At 45.1% G+C, this 21,371-nt stretch overlaps 1 protein-coding gene across 1 annotated transcript; it reads left to right on the forward strand.

Moving 5' to 3' along the window:
* The first annotated feature begins 4,474 nt into the window (after positions 1-4,474).
* On the forward strand, positions 4,475-8,621 carry Defb115 (defensin beta 115). Its single transcript, XM_055618008.1, has 3 exons — positions 4,475-4,568; positions 7,565-7,726; positions 8,596-8,621. Exons 1-3 carry the CDS (start codon positions 4,475-4,477, stop codon positions 8,619-8,621), a joined length of 282 nt encoding a protein of 93 aa, XP_055473983.1.
* The last annotated feature ends 12,750 nt before the right edge of the window (positions 8,622-21,371 follow it).

Genomic DNA, 21,371 nt, shown 5'->3' on the forward strand with positions numbered 1-21,371 from the left:
GAGAACGGAATGACAGAGTCCATATCCTGAAAGAAAACAGCTGCCCACCAAGATTATTACACAAAGCAAGACTGTCTTTCAGAAATGACCTTTCAAGGCAGTAAGAGAATCCATGGGACTAGACTTACAGAAGACACTTAAGTGAAGTAAGGATGAATGTGTATGAAAATACAGTTGTCACTAGAAAGGCAGATACAAATACTAACAAAGCAACAAAACATCAAACTTCACAGGGGAGCAAGAGCAGGAACAAAACCAGCAAAGATGTGCAAAAACTGCAAGCAACAAAATAATGTTGAGATACCCTCCCCTCTCAATCACAAACTTAGATGCAAACAGACTAAATGCTCCAATTAAAAGGAACGACCAAATAAATAAATAAATAAAAAGAACAGAGCAAGCAAATGGATAAAGAAATATAATCCAACCACCTGCAGCCTTCCAGAAACTTACCTCACCAATAGAAATGTGTCTTGATGGACAGAAAGAGAAAATGGTGTCCTAAGAAAATGAAAACTTAAAGCAAGCAGGGGTAGCTATACTTCCACCTAATAAAAAAAAATTCTGGGATTAAAAAAATACTAGGAAGAGACAAAGAAGGCCACCCTCAATGACTGAAGGAGCAATTCAACAAAAGATACAATTATTACAAGTCTCTGTGTACCTAATGCAGAGTGCTCAATTCTATAAAATAGACCAAAAAGGAAAGAGAGAGATGCTTCAGTCCAATAACAGTGAGGGATTTCAACACTCCACTCTCACTAGTGGGCACATTAACCAGACAGATAAATGCAGAAGCAGGAGAAGTGAGGTGCTCTGGATATCAAATACAGACATCACAGAACTACCTAGTAAATATAGAATAGACCCTTTCACTCACATGGAACTTCCTGTAGAATATGCTGTACATTAAATTACAAAAGTAATACTGACAAATGAATTAAAATGATATTCTACATATTTTCTTATCACAATTAGATAAAACTACAAGTCAATAATAAAAAATTGTAATTATGTCATGAAGATAGTATATATATACAATTTTTAAAAGAATGTTTCACTCTGTTACCTCAGGTGACCTGGAACTCATTATGTAGATCAGGCTAGGCTCAAACTCACAGAAATCTGCCTGCCTCTGCATCCTGAGAGCTAGGATTAAAGATGGTGCACATCCAAAATTTGGCTATGAGTCTCAGCATCTGCTTTGATACCCTGCTGGGTAGAGTCTTTCAGAGGCCCTCTGTGGTATGCTTCTGTCCTGTTCCCTGTCTTCTCCCACTTCTGATGTCTATCCTGTTTGCCCTTCTGAATGAGGATTAAGCATCTTCCCTAGGGTCCTCCTTGTTTGGCTTTTTTTTTTTTTAGGGCTATAGCTCTTAGTATGTTTATCCTATAGTGTATGTCTAATATCCACTTATTAGTGAATATATACCATGTGTATCTTTCTGCTTCTGGGATACCTCACTCAGGATGATCTTTTCTAGTTCCCACCATTTGCCTACAAATTTCATGATTTCCTTGTTTTTTAATTGCTGAGTAGTATTCCATTGTGTACATGTACCACAATTTCTGTATCCATTCCTTGGTTGAGGGACATCTAGGTTGTTTCCAACTTTGGGCAGAGTGCAGGAAATTTTATGGAAGAAGGAGGAGATAGAAAAATCTGGAGAGGACAGAAGCTCCACAAGGAGACCAACATAGAAAAAAAAAAAATCTGGGCCCAGGGGGGCCTGCAGAGACCAGTACTCCAACCAAGGACCACTCATGCAGAGTTCCTAGAGCCTCTGCTCAGATATAACCCATGGCAGCTCAGCATTCAAGTGGGTTGCCTAGTAAGGGGAACAGGAGCTCTCTCTGACATGAACTCAGTGGCTGGTTCTTTGATCACCTCCCCCTGAAGGTGCAGCCTTGCCAGGCCACAGAAGAAGATGATGCAGCCAGTTCTGATGAGATATGATAGGCTAGGGTCAGATAAAAGGGGAGGAGGTCCTCTTTTATCAGTGGATTAGGGAAGGAGCATAGGGGGAGATGAGACAGGGATGGTGGGACTGGGAGGAGACAAGGAAGGGGGCTACAGCAGGGATACAAAGTAAATACCTTGTAATAAATAATAAATAAATGAAATTTAAAAAAAAGATGGAGCACACTTTTGAATGAACTTAAAGGAAAACTAAAGACTGAGAGAAATTGTTTTCAAACTATGTACAGAACTATGTAAAGAACTATGTACAAGACAAAAAGGGCTTGGAAATTAAGCAACTAAAAACATCCCATGTGGAAAATGGGCATAAGACAATAATATTTAGCCAAGGAAGTTATGGATAACAAGAAATACTTGGAAGATGTCTAACAGCATTAACTAGGAAACAAGTACAGCCTAAGGCCAAAAAGAGACACAGTATTCTAGGATTTAAACAGGGAGAAATGACATTTGGGTGTGGGGTGCACAAATGAGCATTGGGGAGCTCAGGATGGAGAGACTGAGGCCAGCTGGGGTTACATAGCCAGTTGAGGGCCAGCCTGAGCTACTACAGGGAGACGCTGTCTTGAAAACCAAAAAGGTGAGAAATAACACCTACATCCTGGAAGATACTACACGAGTATTGTGCAGTGCGGATGTCACTCAGCATCGAAAGGAAGAAGCTGAGAATCAGAAAAGCAACCTCAGGAGTCCGCACACTAGGAATCCACCTGCTCAGCATCCTCAAAACCACTAACTTGTGGAGATGAAAAACCAGTCAGTATCTAGAGATAACAGACAGTGAGGAGTGACTGGAAAGGAGCGCGGCAACTGTGTGTCCCCAAGAGAGACAGTTGCCTTCTCTGAGCTTCAGTTCCACAGAATGATGGTTAGCATTCCCCTCCCCCACCAAGCTTAGGTAGTGTGTATTTCACCTGACAACACCCCCCCCCCCCCCCCCCCGTGTCACCTATGGCCTGATCCTCCATTTATTTTCCTAAAGGTAGCGCACCCAGTTTACGGGCGTGAGCAGCATTACAGAAAACAGCACCATGCGCAGCCTCTGGTTTGTTCCTGCGTGTTTTACTGTGCCCCCTACAAGCCGCAGGGCCCGTGGCTCCAGCACACGCCAGGGGCATGCCATTCAGCCCAGAGACGTTTCAGACAGGGTCAGATTTGAAGTGTCACTTTACGGCGCCCCCATCCCCGCAGCTGGAAGGCAGGCCGCCCTCCCATTTCTCGGGTTTTGCCTCATCTCTTCCTCCTCAGGTGTTCTGCTGCAGCCGCTTTCCACTCCAAGCTCTCGGCAGAACCCGTGCGCCTCCCTGCCTTGGGGCTTGGCCCTCTGTTCTCTCTGCCTGGAAGATTCTAGATGCTGAGGTGGATCAAGCTCAGTCCTCAGGGCATTCAGGCTCCATTTAACGTCAAGTCACTTCCTCATACTCTCCTCTCTCAACTACTCGGTCGGAAGCGCACCGCAATACACCACACAGACACAACGTGACTACAGACATACTCACACCGTGACTACACACAAACACCCACCCCATAACCACACACACACACACACACACACACACACACACACACACACACACACAGTGCCCAGCTCGTTTCTTCCCTGCTAACCCTTTGACCCTGTAGAATTCTCTTCCACACTCCGGGCTCACATTTTCTTAGCTAAGGAATGGTAACTCTGCCGTCTGAGGGGTAGGCAGAAAGGTCATACATTGCTTACTCTCCATCTTCCTCCTTCTGCTCTTTATTTGGCTACAGGCCCTTATGTAGCTCAGGCTGGCCCTCAGCTCACACCACAGTTGAGGATGATCCTGAAGCTCTGCTTCTCCTGCCTTCACCTGCCTCCCCAGTGCTGGAATGGCGCTGAAGGTTTGGCCCCTCCTGCCAGGCCAGCTCTGCCAGTTGAGTGACATCGACAGCCCACCTGCCTGCTCCGTCAATGCTTTTTCAAAGGAGTGCTTTTATTTATTGTTTGATATTTAAACACATGTAAACAGTGTATCTTGATCCTTTTCACCCCAGACCCCTTCCCACCCACCCCCTGTACCCCAACACAACCTCTCCTCCTTTTCTGTGTCCTCTCCTTTATTATTGCCAGCCCGGTGAGTCTGGTCAGTGAGGGGGATTCCGTGTTTGCAGTGCCTGCATTGGGTGCTCAGCGCGCACAGGCTCACAGGTCAGTGTGTGGGAGGATGAGCAAGAAAAACTTGACTCTGATCATGGCGAACGTGGGGCAGACCCAGGCTGGGGAGAGGGGCAGGGCAAACTTCTTGGGGACTAGACAACGCACTGTCCACAAAGCAGCAGGCCTGCTGTCTCCTTGCACGAGGGTGTCCAGAGCCGACCCTAAACAACTAGTGAGCCGCTTTGGGCCCCGACCTGCAGAAGGCAGTTAGTGGAGCTGCGCTCTGTGTTCCTCAGATTTATTGCCCATGACTAGGCTCTACCTCAGTCATTAAAACCAAAAGCAGTTGGAGTTTCCCCAGCACATTCAGAATGCAGCCGACTGGTTCCTCTGCCCTCTCCAGACAGGTTAAGCTCTGGTTCCTGACCTTAGCTGTCCTTGTGGTCCTGGCTCAGACTTCCTCAGGTAACTAAAACTGTGGTGAAGAGGAAGAAGGAAGAGTCATCCTGTTTATAGGATCTTTGGGAAAGTGCCTGTGCATTCAGAAAGAATAGTCCGTAGGGACTGCTGAGATCTGGAGAGAGCCAGCCTTACTATGCTTGTGTCTTTGGAGTTGCTTGGGGAATCAATGTGTGTGAGGCTCTGGGTATAAGCTCCAGTAATGGGAAGAAGGAGTGAAGGGAATGGAGAGGGAAGAAAAAAGGGAGAAAGGAGAGGAGAAGAAAGGAGGAATAGAGGGGAAGAGAGTACTGGGGGGAGGAAAAAGGAGGGAACAGACGAAGGGACAGAGGAAAGAAAGGAGGGAAGCCAGGACTGAAGGGAGTATAAGGGAGGAGGGAATGGAAGAGGGTAGGGGGAAATTGAAGGAGGGACAGAAACGTGGGGATGAGCTTTCCTACGGGCTGCCCGCGGCTGCAGTGAGGCTTCTCATGAGGGAGACCAGAGAACGAAGCAGAGAGCAGGCAAGATCTTCCCCCTGGCATCAGTGCTCCCAACATCAGAGCTCTGATCCCAGGCTCCCACCTCAGTGGCCTCCACTGGTACTGTGCCTTACAGTGGCAGCGTGCTTACTTCACCTCCCCCTTGAAGCAAGCTCAGGAAGCATCTTGCTCTTATGGTGGGAAATGCGTGGGTGGATGTTGGGTTCATACTAGGCTGAAGATCGGGAGCTGTTATCTTGGCAGAAGAGTCTGGATTGTATGTGTAGCAAACAGACCAACATCAGCTGTCTTCCTTACTCACTCTCCACATAGTAATAACTACTATTTTTATGAATAATTATTTTAGGATGGGTCTCACTATACGGCCCTGGTTGGCCTGGAATTCACTATGTGAACCAGGCTGTCTTTGAACCCAGAGATCCACCTGCCTTTCCTCCCAAGCTCTGGGGTTAAAGGTGTGGGCCACCATGCCTGGTACCACCTTATTTTTTGAGACACCACTCTCTCTAAACCTGGAACTCACAGAGTGCCTAGACTGGCTGGCCAGTGAGCTCCAGCGATCTACCTGTTTTCAACCCCCATGTTTGTGGTTACAAATGTGAGCTGCTATGCTCAGCTTTAATGTGGATGCTGGCTGCTTAAACTTACATCCTATGCTTATGTGCCTGGGACCTGCCCCAGATGAGGCAAGGGCTTGAAGGAGGGTAGATGCAAGAGCGATGAGGGAAGGGAGGATCAGACTTGGGACACCATTCAGTTCCCTTTCATGAGAGACGGGACACAGAGGAAGCTCATCTCTGTGTGGCTTGACCTGACAACTTGTGTCTCTTGAAAGCTTTATTTACACACAAAATCATCTCCTCAGAAACTTTAATTATTGATTACATAGCTTTAAATCTTCCTTGGTTACATAAGAAAACAAAGTGAGCCAAGAGCAAATTTCATAAGAACTTAAAATTAACATTATGATAAAGTCAGTTTTCTTTTAACTTAAAGTTTTCTTCCTTATGATTGGTGTTGTTTTAAAGTCTTACAGTTGTAAAAATGCCAGGCAGGATGACTCCATTTGAGTTTGATTGTGTTTCAAGTTGGCAGAGAATTAATAGATTAAAATTTACTTCCTTCCCCCTGTTACATCAAACTAATCTTTCTTCAAAAGTTCAATCTTTTTGATCCTTAATTGATCCTTCCTTTCCTTCCTCTATTTTTCTCTTATATTTAAAATAAAAGCATCATCCCTTTCTTGGATTTTTAAAAATATTGTGCAGTTTTGTTTGTTTGTTTGCTTAAGCAAAAAGGTGGTCTGTCCTTTCATCTTTCGACAAAATCAGGAAAGTCCTGGTCTGACAAGATTGCTCAGGGAGGGCAGGCAGTTCAGGGAGCAAAATCCTTTCCTCCATGCCCCTGTCATGGACCTTGTTTTAATATGCTTTCCATCTTTATTATTATCCTGTAAGGGATTGAATATCAGCATTTCTAAACTTGCTTACTTTGCCTTCAGGAAGGTACCAAGGTCAGACAACAATAGCAGGATCAAAATCTCTTCCTGTCCATACTGGTTCCTTGTGTCTGAAGCTGAACGGGAAAGCCTAGTGGTTCACTTACAGCTCATCAGTTTCCAGATTTCCCTAAGTTTTTCTTTAACATTTTTCTCAGATCCTCTACTTCATGCTTACTAATATCATTTATTAATAACGTAACAGTAAATCTAAATGGGTTCTATGAAGACTCAATTTTCTGCGCAGTTGTTTTTTCTTCAAGGAACCACCATTCGTTTTATTATTTTTTATTAACACCAGCTTTTGTTACATTATTCCAACTCTAGCCTTTGGAGAGAGGCCTTTAACAGTCAGAAATATCCACCAAGGCGGGGGCTGGTAAAGGGTCAATCCAAGGCATCCAGGCACTGGAAGTTAGTCAAGTAGTGCCTCCAGGAGGCTTGGCGAAGACACTGGGTCACCTGGGCACTGGAACCTTGTCAAGCAGTGTCCCCAAAATGCTTGGCCTCGCTTCTTATGCACCAAGCGCTTCACCCCCCCCCCCCCCACTGAGTTATCTCTCCATCCCAAGTTTATGGTTTTCAGTTGCATCATTTTCTGTTGGGTCAAGATGAATCTTGCCAATCTTTCACTGGTTGATCTAGAGCATAGGGGAAGGGAAGGAAAAAAAAAGGCCTATCCTTGGTTTGCGTGGATTGTAAACTGCATTAAACTCTGGACAAGTGGAGCAGGGAGGCCACTGTAGAGACTGCCAGCACACCAGCTCATGGAATCCAGACATGGAAATGTAAGTCAACACGAGTTTGATTTTTTTCAGTGTGAGTGTCCTGGTGAGAGACAAGTCCGACTTACTTCCTAGGAGAGGACTTGGGGAAAGACGAGAAGCGAGGCTTTGTAATTTACACTGGCGCTATCAACATCTCACTGAACCCGCCATTCTCATGGGTCTGCCTACACCCTCGGGATATGCAAAGCTGTCTTCTTCACACAGCTAAGGACTCCTCTCTGCTCATTGTGACAGATGGATGGCTCAGAAAGTGCTTCTTTGGAATGGGCAAATGCAGACGTGTGTGTGGGGTAGATGAGAAGAAGAAAGAGCGGTGTGGGAAACACACTTTTTGCTGTCTCCTGGTATCAAGGTCAAAATTATCCTACATCCCACCCAGAAAAAAGAGAAAGAATGGTATGTATCTACTTCAGAACCCCAGCTTCAGCTTCAGAGGTCATATGACAAGTCAGTGACACATACAATACCTATGCTGGGGCCTTCGGGGTTCACTAATGTTCATTGCAAAGGGTCGAAGCACCAGGCCCGGCACCTAACACTTAACAGCTAGTCGCGGGTCTGACCCTAGCACTGAAGGAAAAGAGTTCATTCCATCTGTAAGTCCATCCTCTAGCAACTGTCTGGGTTGGATAACTTGACCAATAATATCAGCTCCTGTAGCATAACTTAGTGGCATCACAGTCCTTTATCCTTGAGCCTCTGAGAGGATGCTTCTGGGTCCCTGGAAGTTTCCAGGTGAATGTAAATTGTTTCTTGGCTGCAGATTCTTATGTACTATCTCATCCTAAAGAGACAGGATGGGCCAATAGGACCCAGAAGGTCTCCTCTTGCCTCTTCAGCTTAACGTTTTGCCCCAGGCTCTGCTTTATGGCCTTTCAGAATTGATGGCTTACCCCCAAGTCCCAAAGTCATAGTGGACTATACAAAGATGGTGGTATCCAATGACCAGGAGGCAACCATTCCTGCTCCAAGAAGACAGAAGGCAAAAACAGAAAACAACAACAAACAAACCACTCGGCCTCTGCTGAAATCTTATTATGTGGAGGGAATAAATGTGATGCCTCTTTGCCAGAAGAGCGAATGAAGTTGCATAGTTTGAAAAGGCTAGCCCTATATGTCACAGACATTCCTTCAAGCTGCTTCTCAATGCTTACATCAGTTGTCCCTTCCTCCAAATTACATCCTTCAAAGGATGTCCTTGGGATGTCTAGAGTGGGGTCTACGGCCATAACACTCTGACTGCACATGTTCTTGACCCATTTCAGAAGCTAAGCGGGTTGGGCCTGGTTAGTGCTTGAATGGCAGAGTGAACTAGAAACTGGGTCTTGGATTGTCCAACCTCTATAGAGTTGCTGTGGTGCTCACAGGCCAGCTGGACTGGGGAAGTGAGGCAGGTTCCCCGAGATGTCAAGAAAATACTTGGGTTTGGCCTGTGAGGCGAAGGCTTTCTTGAAAGCACTGGCAGGGTTTGTCCAGAGGCAGTGCATCAAGCAGACAACCTTGCCAGAGTCCAGTGGCACCAGGATGGGCAGGAGCACAAACAGGGGCTTCCCAAGCTAGCACCAGCCCTGGCCCCATCCTTGCTTGCATTCCTTGTGCTTAGACTCCAAAGACGTATGTAACACTTGCATGCTCAGTTCCCAGGGTCCTTGTGGGGTGTTATTGTCCTTTGTAATAGACACTATGGTCTTGTCCTACCCTTAGTGTCCTTCTAGCCTTGGAAAGATCCTTGGGAACAAAAAGAGATGTTTTGGGCCATGTCATTGGGTGTCTCACTTTTCCTAAGTATCATACACTTGTGTCAATATGTCTCCAAACTCATGTAGAAGGGTGCAGAGGAAATCTGGAGGCATCAATAGCGTACAGTAACCCTCCTTACCAACTGAGGCCCCCACTCATCCCCAAAATGGAAATCTCAGGCTTGATGACTAATCCAAGATACCTTTAGAGCTCCATTCTTCAGACCTCCATGAGCAGACACTGCTTTCTCAGGCAAAGGGAGGAGGTGGAGAAAATCAGCCTACAGTCAGTCACAATCCTAAAGCACATAGGTCCCTACTGCCTATCCCATACACGCATTTCAACCTAAAGACCTTCCAAGTTGTCCTCCAGGGCCCCTGATCACTGCCCTGCTGGCTTAACTACTTTTCCCAATGCTCTGATAAAATACTCTGACAAAAGCTGTTGGTATTTATATAAAAATTCCATGCATACAACCAATCTTAAATCCAGGGAAGTTTATTGGATGGAGATGGAGGGAGAGAGCAAAGGAAAAAGAAGAAGAGAGTCAGACAGATACAGAGACATGGTGGGGGGAGGGGGTGCCCCTACAGAGAGGAAGAGCAAAAGAGCAAGAGAATAAGAGAGCAAGAGGAAGGGGGATTGGCTGACAGGTGATTATGTACCTGGCCAAGATGATGTCATAGGACACAGGTGCTGACATAGGACATTGTCAGGACCCTGAAGGTCCCTAAGAAATGGCAAATTGAATTGCTTGCACAACATAACATTCCTCCCTTTTTGTTTAATTAGAAAAATGAGGAATTTAGGCTGCTTCTTATGTAAGGCAAGTTAAATTATATAAATGTAGGTTCATTGGAAGCAGCTCTTGGTCACCATGCAAGGGGATAAGAGAGAGAGAGAGAGAGAGAGAGAGAGAGAAGAAAAAAGTAAGAGTTACAAAATGTCCAGATTACATGGTGAGGAGGAGAGGAAGTCTCTGCCCTGAAAGTTCAGAATAGAGGGTGGAGTTGCCAGCCATGCCCAGCAGCAGATAGGGACTGAAGAATGCTGGAAGAACCTGCTCTAGGTCCTGGGCCTGCGGCACAGCATTCCAGCCTTTTGCTGATAATAAGTGGATCATGGGCGAAGAAAGCAATCATCTTTAGCTTCTTCCTGCTGATACTGGGGCAGCAACAGAGGTCAAAAGGGTGAAACATTGGCCAAGCCCAGGAAGAGTAAGGCTGTTTTGATGCTGTCCAGGGTCTGTGAGAACATCCGTGGCTGGGAGGGAAAGTGTAGGTCTGGCTTGACACAGTCTGTGAGGTTAGACCGGAGCACCTGTGGATAGCTGTTTTGGTGATGTCTTGGATGTAGGAAACACCTGTGTCTGGCAGGATACTGGAACATATATATAGGCAGAAGACAAAGTTAAGTAGGTTACAGAGAAAGTTTTTTTCTTTAGGTGTACATTACCTTTAGGTGTACATTTGAAACTTTTTGGGAGAGCAAACAGCGACAGAAGAAGAGACTTGAAAATAGGAACCTCCATTTACTCTACCACTGACAGTAATTTAAAAGATTTTGGTTTGGATCTGGCATCTAAGGAAATTGAGGCCAAGTTTGGTTGCAGAAGCGAGTAAGTCTAGAGGCCCTTAAAGCAGGTGCTAGCTGTAGGGATGTGAAATTATCGAGGAAGCATCCCAGGGAGGAGCTTGTAGGTGTGGTGGAAGACATGATTCCCATGAATGAAGAGAGAAGAGTCAGTTCTGCAAGTCTTTGGGGCATCCCCACAAAGAGGCACAAGGGGCACAAGGTGGCAGAGTAGGTCACCACAAGCAGTACCAGGGGCCTCAAGGAGACACGCCAAACCTAGTACTAGGATTTTCTGACAGAGCGTCTGATAAGTGAGAGGAAAGGAAAAGCCGAAAGACCCTGTCAGTAAAAAGAATAAGATTATTCACCCAAGGGAAGGCAGTTTCTTTGAAGATCAGCAAGAAGGGCCAACCATAACCTTGAAGGCCGTGGTTGGAGGGTACCCCCTTTCCCCAATGAACCGGAGAGATAGGTCAGCCTCTCGGACAAATGGGACTGTCTACATCAACATGGGAGGGATTTTATCAGTCCCTCGAGCGGTCCAGTAACTGGAAAGTGGGCCTGCGGGTGGGCGCGGGATAGGGTCCCGGCCATGGGGATTTACCCCACAGTGGGGAATACAGACGCCAAAGAGCCCAGTTTGGGTTTCCGCACCAAATGTCGAGATTTAGACGACAGAGCTGAACAATGTAATCCAAGAAGTCACACTACAAGACAGGCCTCATGTGAGAGGCCTGTTAGGGAAGGGAACGCAGAAGCAGCTTCTGGTGGAAGTGGCGGGAAGAAGAAAAAGGGCCGAGCAAAGTTGATGGGCCCTTTTATAAGGTGTCTCTGCACATGTGCAAGAGTTAGATGCGTGCTTTGTGGCTGTCGTAAAGCTGTCGCAGCTCAGCACGTGTTCGGGCACCAACGCATGGTTCCTGGTGGCTGGGGAAGGTGTTGCGCTGGTGATGACGCGCTGGTGATGATGCGCTGGTGATGACGCACTGGTGCTGTCCTGCTTTGCTATTGACAGGTTCCTGGGGCTAATGGCGGAACTGCCTGATTACTAATAAAAGCTACTTAAGAAGGGAAAAGCTTACTGTAGCCAACAGTCAAAAGGGATTCCTTCTGTCATAGCCCGAAACAACATCATCAGGAGCTTAAGGCAGCTGTGTCCACAGTCAGGAAGCAGAGGATGAGGAAAGCCCACGTTCTGCTCTCTTCCTTTTAGAGAGGCAGCCTGGGATCTTCCCACCTCACATGCAGGGCAGGTCTTCACACTGGAGTTGACCCACTCTAGAGACTTCGTCACTGCTGTGCCCACAGCCTCAGCCCTTAGGACAGGATCCTGTCAAGATGACAATCAACACTAACAGTCACACCTGCCTCTGCTACTCCAGCTGGGCAATCATCCTCTCGTCTATTACAATAGGAGGCATTTCATCACTGTCTTTTCAAGTCTAAATTCCAAACCTCAGTCCCCTAGGATGTGAGTCACTTGGAGAGAGGGTCTTTAAGAAGGTAATGGGAGTAAGATGAGATTGTTATGGTGGGGTCCTAAAGCTGTATGATTAATGTTGCTGTGAGAGGAGGAGACTTGAACCTAATTATCTGCAAATGATTATGACACACAGAACAATGTATGACTCAGGAAGATCCAGGGCACCGGCAAGCCAAGGAGAGAGGCCTGAGGAGAACCAGTTCTACTGATGTTTTTACCTTGGACTGATGTTTTCCTCAGAGTTGAGGGAAAATAAACTTCTGTTGTCCAAGTCACCTGGTTCGTGATATTTTTTAAAGACAGCCCTGGTTCTTGTACCCTAAATGTTGCCCTGAAATCCAAACCTCAAAGGTTTAGTTTTGATTTTAAGGCTTTCAAAAGTGGGGCTGTGGAGATGCCTCAGTTGGGAAACTGTGCAAGCTTGAGGGCCCAGGCTTGACCCTCAGAACTCACACAGAAAATCAGATGATTTCAATCCTGGTGTTGGGGAGCAGAGATGGGAGGCTCACTGGCCAGCCAGCCTATCCATCTTTTAGAATTCCTGGCTAGTGAGCGATGTTGTCTCAAAAAAAAAAAAAAAAGGTTGTTGGCACTTAATCAGTAGCACTGTTATTGTTCTTGTCTTCTGTTGCTACAATAAACACCACGACTAAAACCAACTTTCAGGGAAAGAGTTCATTTGGTTTACAGATTACAAAACACTGTTAAGGGAAGCAGGAACTCAAGGCAGGAACCTGGAGGCAGAAACTGGAAAGGAAAGCATGAAGGAAGGATGCTTGCTTCCAGGCCCACTTTCAGCTAACCAGACCTTGAGTTTTTGTCAGTACTCCTCGCTCATCCTTAAATCTGAATGATATACCACACAAAACCACCTTACAGTTTCATTTACAAACAGGCACAAAGAGGAGAAATAATCAGGGCAAGGGAAATAGCTCAGTGGGTAAAGTGCTTGCTGTTTAAGCATGAGGATGTGAGTTCAAATCCCCAACATCCATGTAAAAGCTGGGTGTGGTGGCAAATGGCTATCATCTAACATTGGGAATGTGGAGGTAGGTGTTTCCCCAGGGCTGGCTGCCCCCCAGTCTGAAGGGAACAGTCTGAGGGGAAGGATAGGAGGGCAAGGGCTACTCAGAGGCAGCTGCATCACCAGCATGGGTGAAAGTTCATGAGATCTGGAACTCTGGAGCTCTCCGAGTTACCAGTTGGGGCTCTTCGGTCAGGTTCATTTTCCCCACTGATTGAAGAATAAAAAGGCAGGAAATAAACATGGTCACAGAATGCTCACAAGTATACTAAAGGCAAAAGTGCAAGCGCACACACATGTACAGACACCTCACATGTGTCAGCAGCTGAGTTCTGTGTCTCCCTGGAGGGAAATGTTTCTGTTGGTCTGAGACGCGATCTCCTCCCCTCAGTTTGGATCAGTCAGCTTGGACAAAGGCGAGTGGACTGTTGGTTGACTGACGCTCATGTCCAGGTCTACCTGGGGCATGTCTGGGCAGGTCAGCAGGAAGGGGACCCACCATGTGTAGGGAGGCGTCAAGGATCTCTGGCAAATATTTGTCCTGGGTGGAGTAGAAGCTGGAAGTGTGCCGTATTGTTTATCTATGGCTTATTTTTCTGTCTGCCTGTCAGGATACTATCTGGCTCCCAAATTCCCTCATCTGCTTGACTCACAAGAAGATTAGCAAGTCAGAGAATTTCTTTAGTCTCCTTACTGTTTATGTAACCTGGGTGTCATCTTGTGGTGATATCTTGTGAATCAGGTCCATTTCAAGGACTTCCTGAGACTTGTGGCTTGTTTACTACCGAGTCTTAAGCCTTCCTTTAGAACTGCTCAAGATGCTTCTTCTGAGGATGTTTCAATTTGGCAAAAATTGCTAGGCAGTAAGATCACTGCCCTAGAAAGCAGGCACGAAGCAAAGCCTGCTGAAAATCCATTTGGTAATTCCAGGGTGTAGATGGGAATGTTACCAGATGCAAACAATTCCATTAGAAAAGCTTTAGTTGCTTGGTCAACCAGAAAGCTGCAGGACGTGGAACCTACTTGCCAACTCCCTCCTGCTTTGCCTCCTTGTTTGTCACTTTGCCTCACCAGCATCCACCCTTTCACCAGCACCCCTCGGGCAGCTAGCACAGTCAGTGAATCTGATTTCCCAAAGTATAAGAGTTCCCCCCAAACAGTGAAAACGTCTGGAAGCTCCACTGATCGGCTGCAGTTCCAGGAAATGAGTCTCTTAGGAAGAACGATACAGTGGCAAGATGGCGGAATGGAGGTAGTATCTCTGATAGTCGGGCATATCTGTGAGGGAATGGCCAGAGCCTTAGGAGACCATAGTGCTGAAGACTCTTGGGACACATAAAAATCCATTTAACTTGGTTCAGTTAAACGACCAGAACAATGCGAAAAAGAAGAATGTAGCATGGAGTATAACTGAGAGATGAACTCTTACATAGCAACACAGCAACTCAGTGTGACACACCCTTTAAGCTTTGTATCGTGAAAGTTCTATCTTTTGAATATGCCTAAAATACATCTAAAAACAAAACATATTTTTTCATCATTTAAAAAACAAGTAAAAAGTTTTGGTGGTTTGAATGAGAATGGCTTCCATAGGTTTACATGTTTGAATACTTGGCAATCAGTTGATGGAACTGTTTGGGAAGGATTATGAGTTTCAGAAGCCCACACCCATGGACCAAAATGTCAGCTTTCAGCCGCTGCGCCAGCACCATGACTGCCTGCTGCCATGCTCTCCACCATAGACTGTAAGTCCCCAATAAAGCCCTTATTCTGCCTTAGTTATAGTGTCTTTACATCAATAGAAAAGTGACCGAGACAGATGTCATTAAGTATTAGCATATAAGCTTCTGTTCTTGACAATTATGCCTGGAATCATATTTCTGATCTACTGTTTAGATCCTCTATAGTAACCCTGACCACTTTCATAATTTTATTTTGTTTCACCAACATCTCTGGCTGGCCTGGAGCTCACCGTGTAAACCAGGCTGTTCTTGAATTCATAGAGATCCACCTGCTTCAGCCTCCTAAGTCCTCGGATTAAACCCATGTGCCACCCACCCACTTAACAGTTTTAAGTGTGTGAACTGAAGTTTAGAGGCATGGGGATGGTGTGGGGGGGAGGGGAGGGGTGACCACACATATGTTAAAGATTCTACAAGGCTAACCGACTAATTATAAACAGCAGTTGTAGGGAGCTGGAATGTTACAAGGCTGGAGCAAAATTATCTTGGGCTTCCATTAGCTTCCTTGCTAGTTGTTCCCCCATCATCCTGTGGCTAGCAGATAAAACTCTGGAGGACACTAACAGATCAGTACCTTACACCTAACCCAATGCTAAGGTAGCAGCCGAGACTAACAGCGTGGTGTCCTCTCAGGTGTGGCTTTCCCCCACCGTGTGCCCACCAACATATTTGTAGAGTCCCTTGATTTATGGATTCCTTTTGTTCCAAGCCAAAAACCTTCATGAGAAGTAGGAGAGATGTCTCTGTGGATAAAAGTGCTCCAAAAGTGAGAGGACCTGAGTTCATGCCCGTGTAAAAAGGCAGGCATGGCCACACATACAGTTCCGTAGAGGACAGAGAGAGGAAGATGGCTGCCAGCCTAGCTCCAGTGAGAGAACCTGTCTCAAGGGAAGTAAGTGGAGGGTGAGAACGCAGGACACCTGATACCCTCCTCTGACCTCTGCCTGCATGCAGGCAACGCTGTACTCACCCATATGCACGCACGCACGCACGCACGCACGCACCTTCATGAAAGGGCTACCATTCTGGAACATGTTGAATCTGGGCCATCATCTCTCATCTTAGGTTCCCGAAGCGTTAACAAGGATCATCAGATAAGCTGAGAAACTCCTGACTCAGCATAAAGACAAGAACACATGACTGACAAGAAAGCCAGTGCAGTGATGAAAACATCCACTGCCATAAAGAACGCATCAGGTGCTAACGCTCCCTCCCTAAAACTTGTGTTCTATAAAGCTCAAGCCCCTCGCACCTGGACACACCAGTCTCCACTCCCTCAGAGAGACTGGTGTCCTTCATTGTTTTGACCAAAGGATGGTACCTATCCTGAAGAGGTTTGTCTGCTCCTTCTTTTATTTCTACTGTTGAGAACAGGCAAAAGAAACTTGTCCTAAGCATTGCTATTTTGTTTTCAGGCTCCATCTACTCACAGGGGGAGACTAAGTTCAAGGTCCCAGGTCCTAGGGGAGCTGGGGACTTCCCAATATCCGAACAGCTTCTGTTGTCTGAGTCCAGCCACCACAGGGACAATTTGTAAGGAGACAGTTGTCTGGGTTCCGACATCTCAAGGATAATCTCTCCATCTTGCTGCCAGGGTTAAACTAAGTTTGTGTTCCCAAGCCTAGGAACCAACTCCTATCCTGATTGGTGGGAACATATAACAAGAACTTGGTACAGATGCTTGTGGTTTGCAAGCTTAAATATTCTCCGATATTCTGGCCTGTTGCTGCAGTTCAGCTCCTGAGTCTGTTCTGTGGCCTGGGTTGATCAGTAGTGGCTTGATTACAATAAATTTTTGTCATCTGCACCGCACCGACATGGTGTTTGAGTTATGTTGGATTTAAGCGGACTCCATAACACTACATCACCTCAATCAATTCTGATCTAGCATGAATAAACTCTTACTCTCTTTGAAGTAAGAAATGTTGTTCTGTTGACACCCAGTGACAGTTTCAAGGCCTATTGCAATGCTGTGGTGCTGGCTGGATTTATCATGTTTAAACATATAATCTCCAATGCAGGGACTAAAAAGGTTTTTATAACATTGATAATACAACATGTTGTGCCGGGGTCCAGCCCTGGGTGAGGCAAGGGCTTGAAGGAGGGTGATGCAAGAGCGATGAGGGAAGGAAGGATCAGACTCGGGACGCCATTCAGTTCCCTTTCATGAGAGACGGGACACAGAGGAAGCTCATCTCTGTGTGGCTTGACCTGACAACTCATGTCTCTTACAAGCTTTATTTATACACAAAATCATCTCCTCAGAAACTTTAATTATTGGTTACATAGCTTTAAGTCTTTCTTGGTTATATAGGTACAAGAAAAACAAAGCAAGCAAACAGCAAATTTCATAACAACTTAAAAATTAACATTATGATAAAATCAGTTTTCTTTTAACTCAAAGTTTTCTTCCTTAAGATTGGTGTCATAAAGCCCTGCAGTTACAAAAATGCTAGACAGGATGACTCTATTTGAGTTTGATTCTGTTTCAAGTTGGTATAGAATTAACATATTAAAAATTAGTTCCTTCTCCCTGTTACCCCTGTTACATCAAACTTATCTTCCCTCAAAAGTTCAATCTTTCTGACCCTCAGTTGATCCTTTCTTTCATCTATTTTTTATATTTTAAATAAAACCATCATGAAATTTGCATGTAAATGGTGGGAACTGGAACAGATCATCCTGAGTGAGGTATCCCAGAAGCAGAAAGACACACAGGGTATATACTCACTCACAAGTGGATACTAGACATATAATATAGGATAAACATACTAAAATCTGTACACCTAAGGAAACTAATCAGAAAGGAAGACTCTGGCTAAGATGCTCAATCCCCATTCAGAAAGGCAAAGAGGATGGACATCAGAGGAGGGAAAAAACAAGGAACAGGGCAGGAGCCTACCACAGAGGGCCTGTTAAAGGTTCTACCCTGCAGGGTATTGAGGCAGACACTGAGACTTATAGCCAAACTTTGGGCAGAGTGCAGGGAATCTTATGAAAGAAGTGGAGATAGTAAGACCTGGAGAGGACAGGAGCTCCATAGGACAGCAACAGATCCAAAAAGTCTGGGCACAGGGGTCTTTTCTGAAACTGATACTCCAGCCAAGTAGCCACTCCTGATGAGATTTGATAGACTAGGATCAGAGGGATGGGGAGAAGGACCTCCCTTATCAGTGGATTGGGAGAAGGACTCGGGTGGGGAAGAGGGAGGGTGAGATTGGGAGGAGAGAAGAGAGGGAGGTACAGGGGGGATACAAAGTTAATAAACTGTAATTAATAAAAATAATAAAATAAAATAAAATAAAATAAAATAAAATAATCATCCTTTTCTTGGATTCTTAATATGGTATAATATTAGAAAAAATCCTGATCTGATCTCAAAAAGTGAGCCAAAATGCTTTTCTCTGTGCCTTTGTCATAAAGCCTTGTTTCAACATGATTCCAATCTTTGTTACTATCCTGTATAGGATAGAATAACACCAGGATTTCTAAGACTGTTTACTTTGCCTTCAAAGTACCAAGGTCTGTCAACAATAGCATGATCAAAATCTCTCCCTGTCCATACTGGTTCTTTGTGTTTGAAGCTGAACATGAAAGCCTAGTGGTTCAGTTACAGCTTGTCTGCTTCCAAATTTTCCCAAGTTCTTCTTTAACAATTTCTCTCAGATCCTCTATTTCATGCTTACTAATATAATTTATTAACAATCTAACAGTAAATCTAAATAGGTTCTATGGAAGACCTGATTTTATGCATTGCTGTTTTTTCCCCCAGGGAACCACCATTCTTTTTTATTTTTATTTTTATTAACACCAGCTTTTGTTACATTATTCCAACTCTAGCCTTTGGAGAGAGGCCATAAACAGAAGAAATATCCTCCAAGGTGGAGGGAAGGGAGGGATAAGGTGTCAACCAAGGCATCCAGGCACTGGAACTTTGCCAAGCAGGCCTTAAGAACGATTGGATATCAGGGCACTGGAACTTTGTCAAGCAGTGTCCCCAGGATGCTTGGCCTCGCCAATATCAAATTTTCGGTAGTATAAAAATGTGCAAGAAAATATGTGGCTGAAAGTAAAAGGAAATGAAATTATGTTAGTCAAGGTTCTCTTGAGGATCAGAACTGATAGAATGAGTACATATTAAAAGAAAATTTATTGGTCAGCTTACCTGGCATCATCTGGGTAGTCTAACAGTAGCCATCTCACAGTGCAGGGGCCCCTAGAGTCTGGCAGCTGCTCAGCCCACAAGGAGGGATGTCTCAGAAGTCCCAGCCTGGACCCGAAGGCCTGAAGGATTTCTGGAGAAAGCCTATGTTGAAAGCCTGAAGAAACTGGCTTAAATATCAGCAGAGGAATGCAACAGTGGTAACATAGATGAACGGGGTGATGAACATAGATGAACATAGATGAACGGGGAGATGAACATAGATGAACGGGGTGATGAACATAGATGAACGGGGAGATGAACATAGATGAACGGGGTGATGAACTTGCCAGTGAAAGAAAAGGAAAACTGGCAAAAGCAGCATTCTCTTCTCCCATCTCCCTTTTATCTGGGCTGCCACTGGAAGGTGCCACCCTCATTTACAGTGGATCATCCCACTTCAAATAGCCTGATCCAGAAAGTTCCTCACAGCTTGGAGGTTGGAGCTAACAGATCCCGTGGTAGCCTTGACATGATGATTGCGGATGAGCTGGAAAGAGAATGGTTTCCATGCTTCCTGACAGAGCAATAGAAAAAAGTGTGGATGTCCACGGCTGGGATGTCCATGAGGAAAAGGCCAGGTCTGACTCTGGGGCTCACTTGGGAGCATTTTGAGCCCAAGGTAGAAGAGAAACCAAAGAAAATATAATGAAATGCAGTTCAGTGTGTGACACTGGAGCCTGAACATTTTCTCTGTGTTGAATACATGAATATAAAATGTGGGTGGGACTCTGGGTGGGAAGTCAGTGCCCATGACTTACAGAGTCTGCCTGAGACTTTGTGGCTACTGAGCACAAATGGAAGGGACAAACCCTTCAGACTGTCATTTTCTTTGTCTAAGATGCAAAGACATCAGAGAAATTGGACTCTGAGATTTAAATGGAGAATCCCACAACCATATTTTTGTCTTTAAATACTGCTATAATAGGACGCACAGGAATACAGCTCAACTTTCATGCTGAGTCCAGGATTAATAATATCTTCCAAATATTATATTTTTATTTCTCTCTTTTAAAATTCTTCATTGTACCCCCAGTTTTCTTTGTTTAGCCTTGGAACATGGCTTCTGCCAGGTGCCTGCCTTCTATGTGACAAATTTTTAATGTCAGTGAATTTCAAAGACATAAACTTATACATAAACTTATACTTTCCTATTAGGTTCCTAAACCCTATTCAAGATAAAAGTCAATCTTAGAGCTAGGTAGAGTAGTACATACCTATAATCAAAAGTCAGTTGGCCGAGGCAGGGACATTCAGAATTTGAAGCCAGGCTGAGCTAAACTGTTTCAAAAAATGGACACACACACACACACACACACACACACACACACACACACACGTCTCTTCACAGCAACAGAAACCCTAAGACAGAAAGCTAGAAAGACTGAAAAACACATGCACACTGGTCATTTAGTACTTGTGTTTTGATCCATCGCCTTCAACTGTGCTTTTCATTTATAACATTTGTGCTTTTCATAAGCAATACAGGTAGACTATGAAGAGGGAGGTGGAGGGGAAAAGAAGAGGAAAATGGGAAGAAAGAGAGAGAGAGAGAGAGAGAGAGAGATAATATCATAAGGCAAATGAAAGATCAAATTACAAACATGACTAAGAAAGAACTCCCAGAAGTCAGAAGTTGAGGAGGATAAAAGAGAAAACAATCACAGTGTTCAGGCTAAAGGCAAAGAAATGGTAAAGAATGGCAAACTTGTCAACAAGGTGACCATTGGTGACCAAAACCCGTCTGTGGAGTAACAATAAAATTTGGATTCCACTTTGTGTGAGACAGGGAATATAGAACTTAGAGAAAAGACTAGTTCAAGAACTTTCCGTTGGAAGAGAAGAAATCAAACATTGTTCGTAGGAGTTTGAATCACATAGTGAGCATTTCCCAGCATGCTGGACTCCACATGGGAAGTGTGGTGGTTTGAATGAGTTGGTTCCTACAGACTCATTTGTTTGACTGCTCGGTTACTAGCTGGTGGACTGTTTAGGAAAGATTAGGAGGTGTGGCCTTGTTGGAGGAGGTGTGTCATCAGGGGCAAGGTTTGAGGTTTCAAAAGCCCCCCTCCCTCTCCCTCCTTCTCTCTGCCTCCAACTTGTGGATCAGATGTGAGCTTTCAGCTCTTGTTCCGGCGCCATGCCTGCCTGCCTGACATCATGCTGCTCATTATGATGATCATGGACTAACCCTACGAAGCTATAAGCAAGCCTCCAACTAAATACTTTCGAAGTTGCCTTGGTCATGATGTCTCTTCACAGCAAGAGAACAATAA

This window comes from Psammomys obesus, unplaced genomic scaffold (genome assembly GCF_907164565.1).
Source record: "Psammomys obesus unplaced genomic scaffold, mPsaObe1.curated_primary_1811, whole genome shotgun sequence".
NCBI classification, from domain to species: Eukaryota; Metazoa; Chordata; class Mammalia; order Rodentia; family Muridae; genus Psammomys; species Psammomys obesus.

Excerpts from the sequence above, each read along its gene's own strand:
- Defb115 (XM_055618008.1), top strand. The coding sequence starts at position 4,475 with ATGCAGCCGACTGGTTCCTCTGCCCTCTCCAGACAGGTTAAGCTCTGG. Across the intron at positions 4,569-7,564 it reads CCTGGCTCAGACTTCCTCAG|ATGGATGGCTCAGAAAGTGC; the intron begins GTAACTAAAACT and ends TCATTGTGACAG. Across the intron at positions 7,727-8,595 it reads CAGAAAAAAGAGAAAGAATG|AAGCTAAGCGGGTTGGGCCT; the intron begins GTATGTATCTAC and ends GACCCATTTCAG.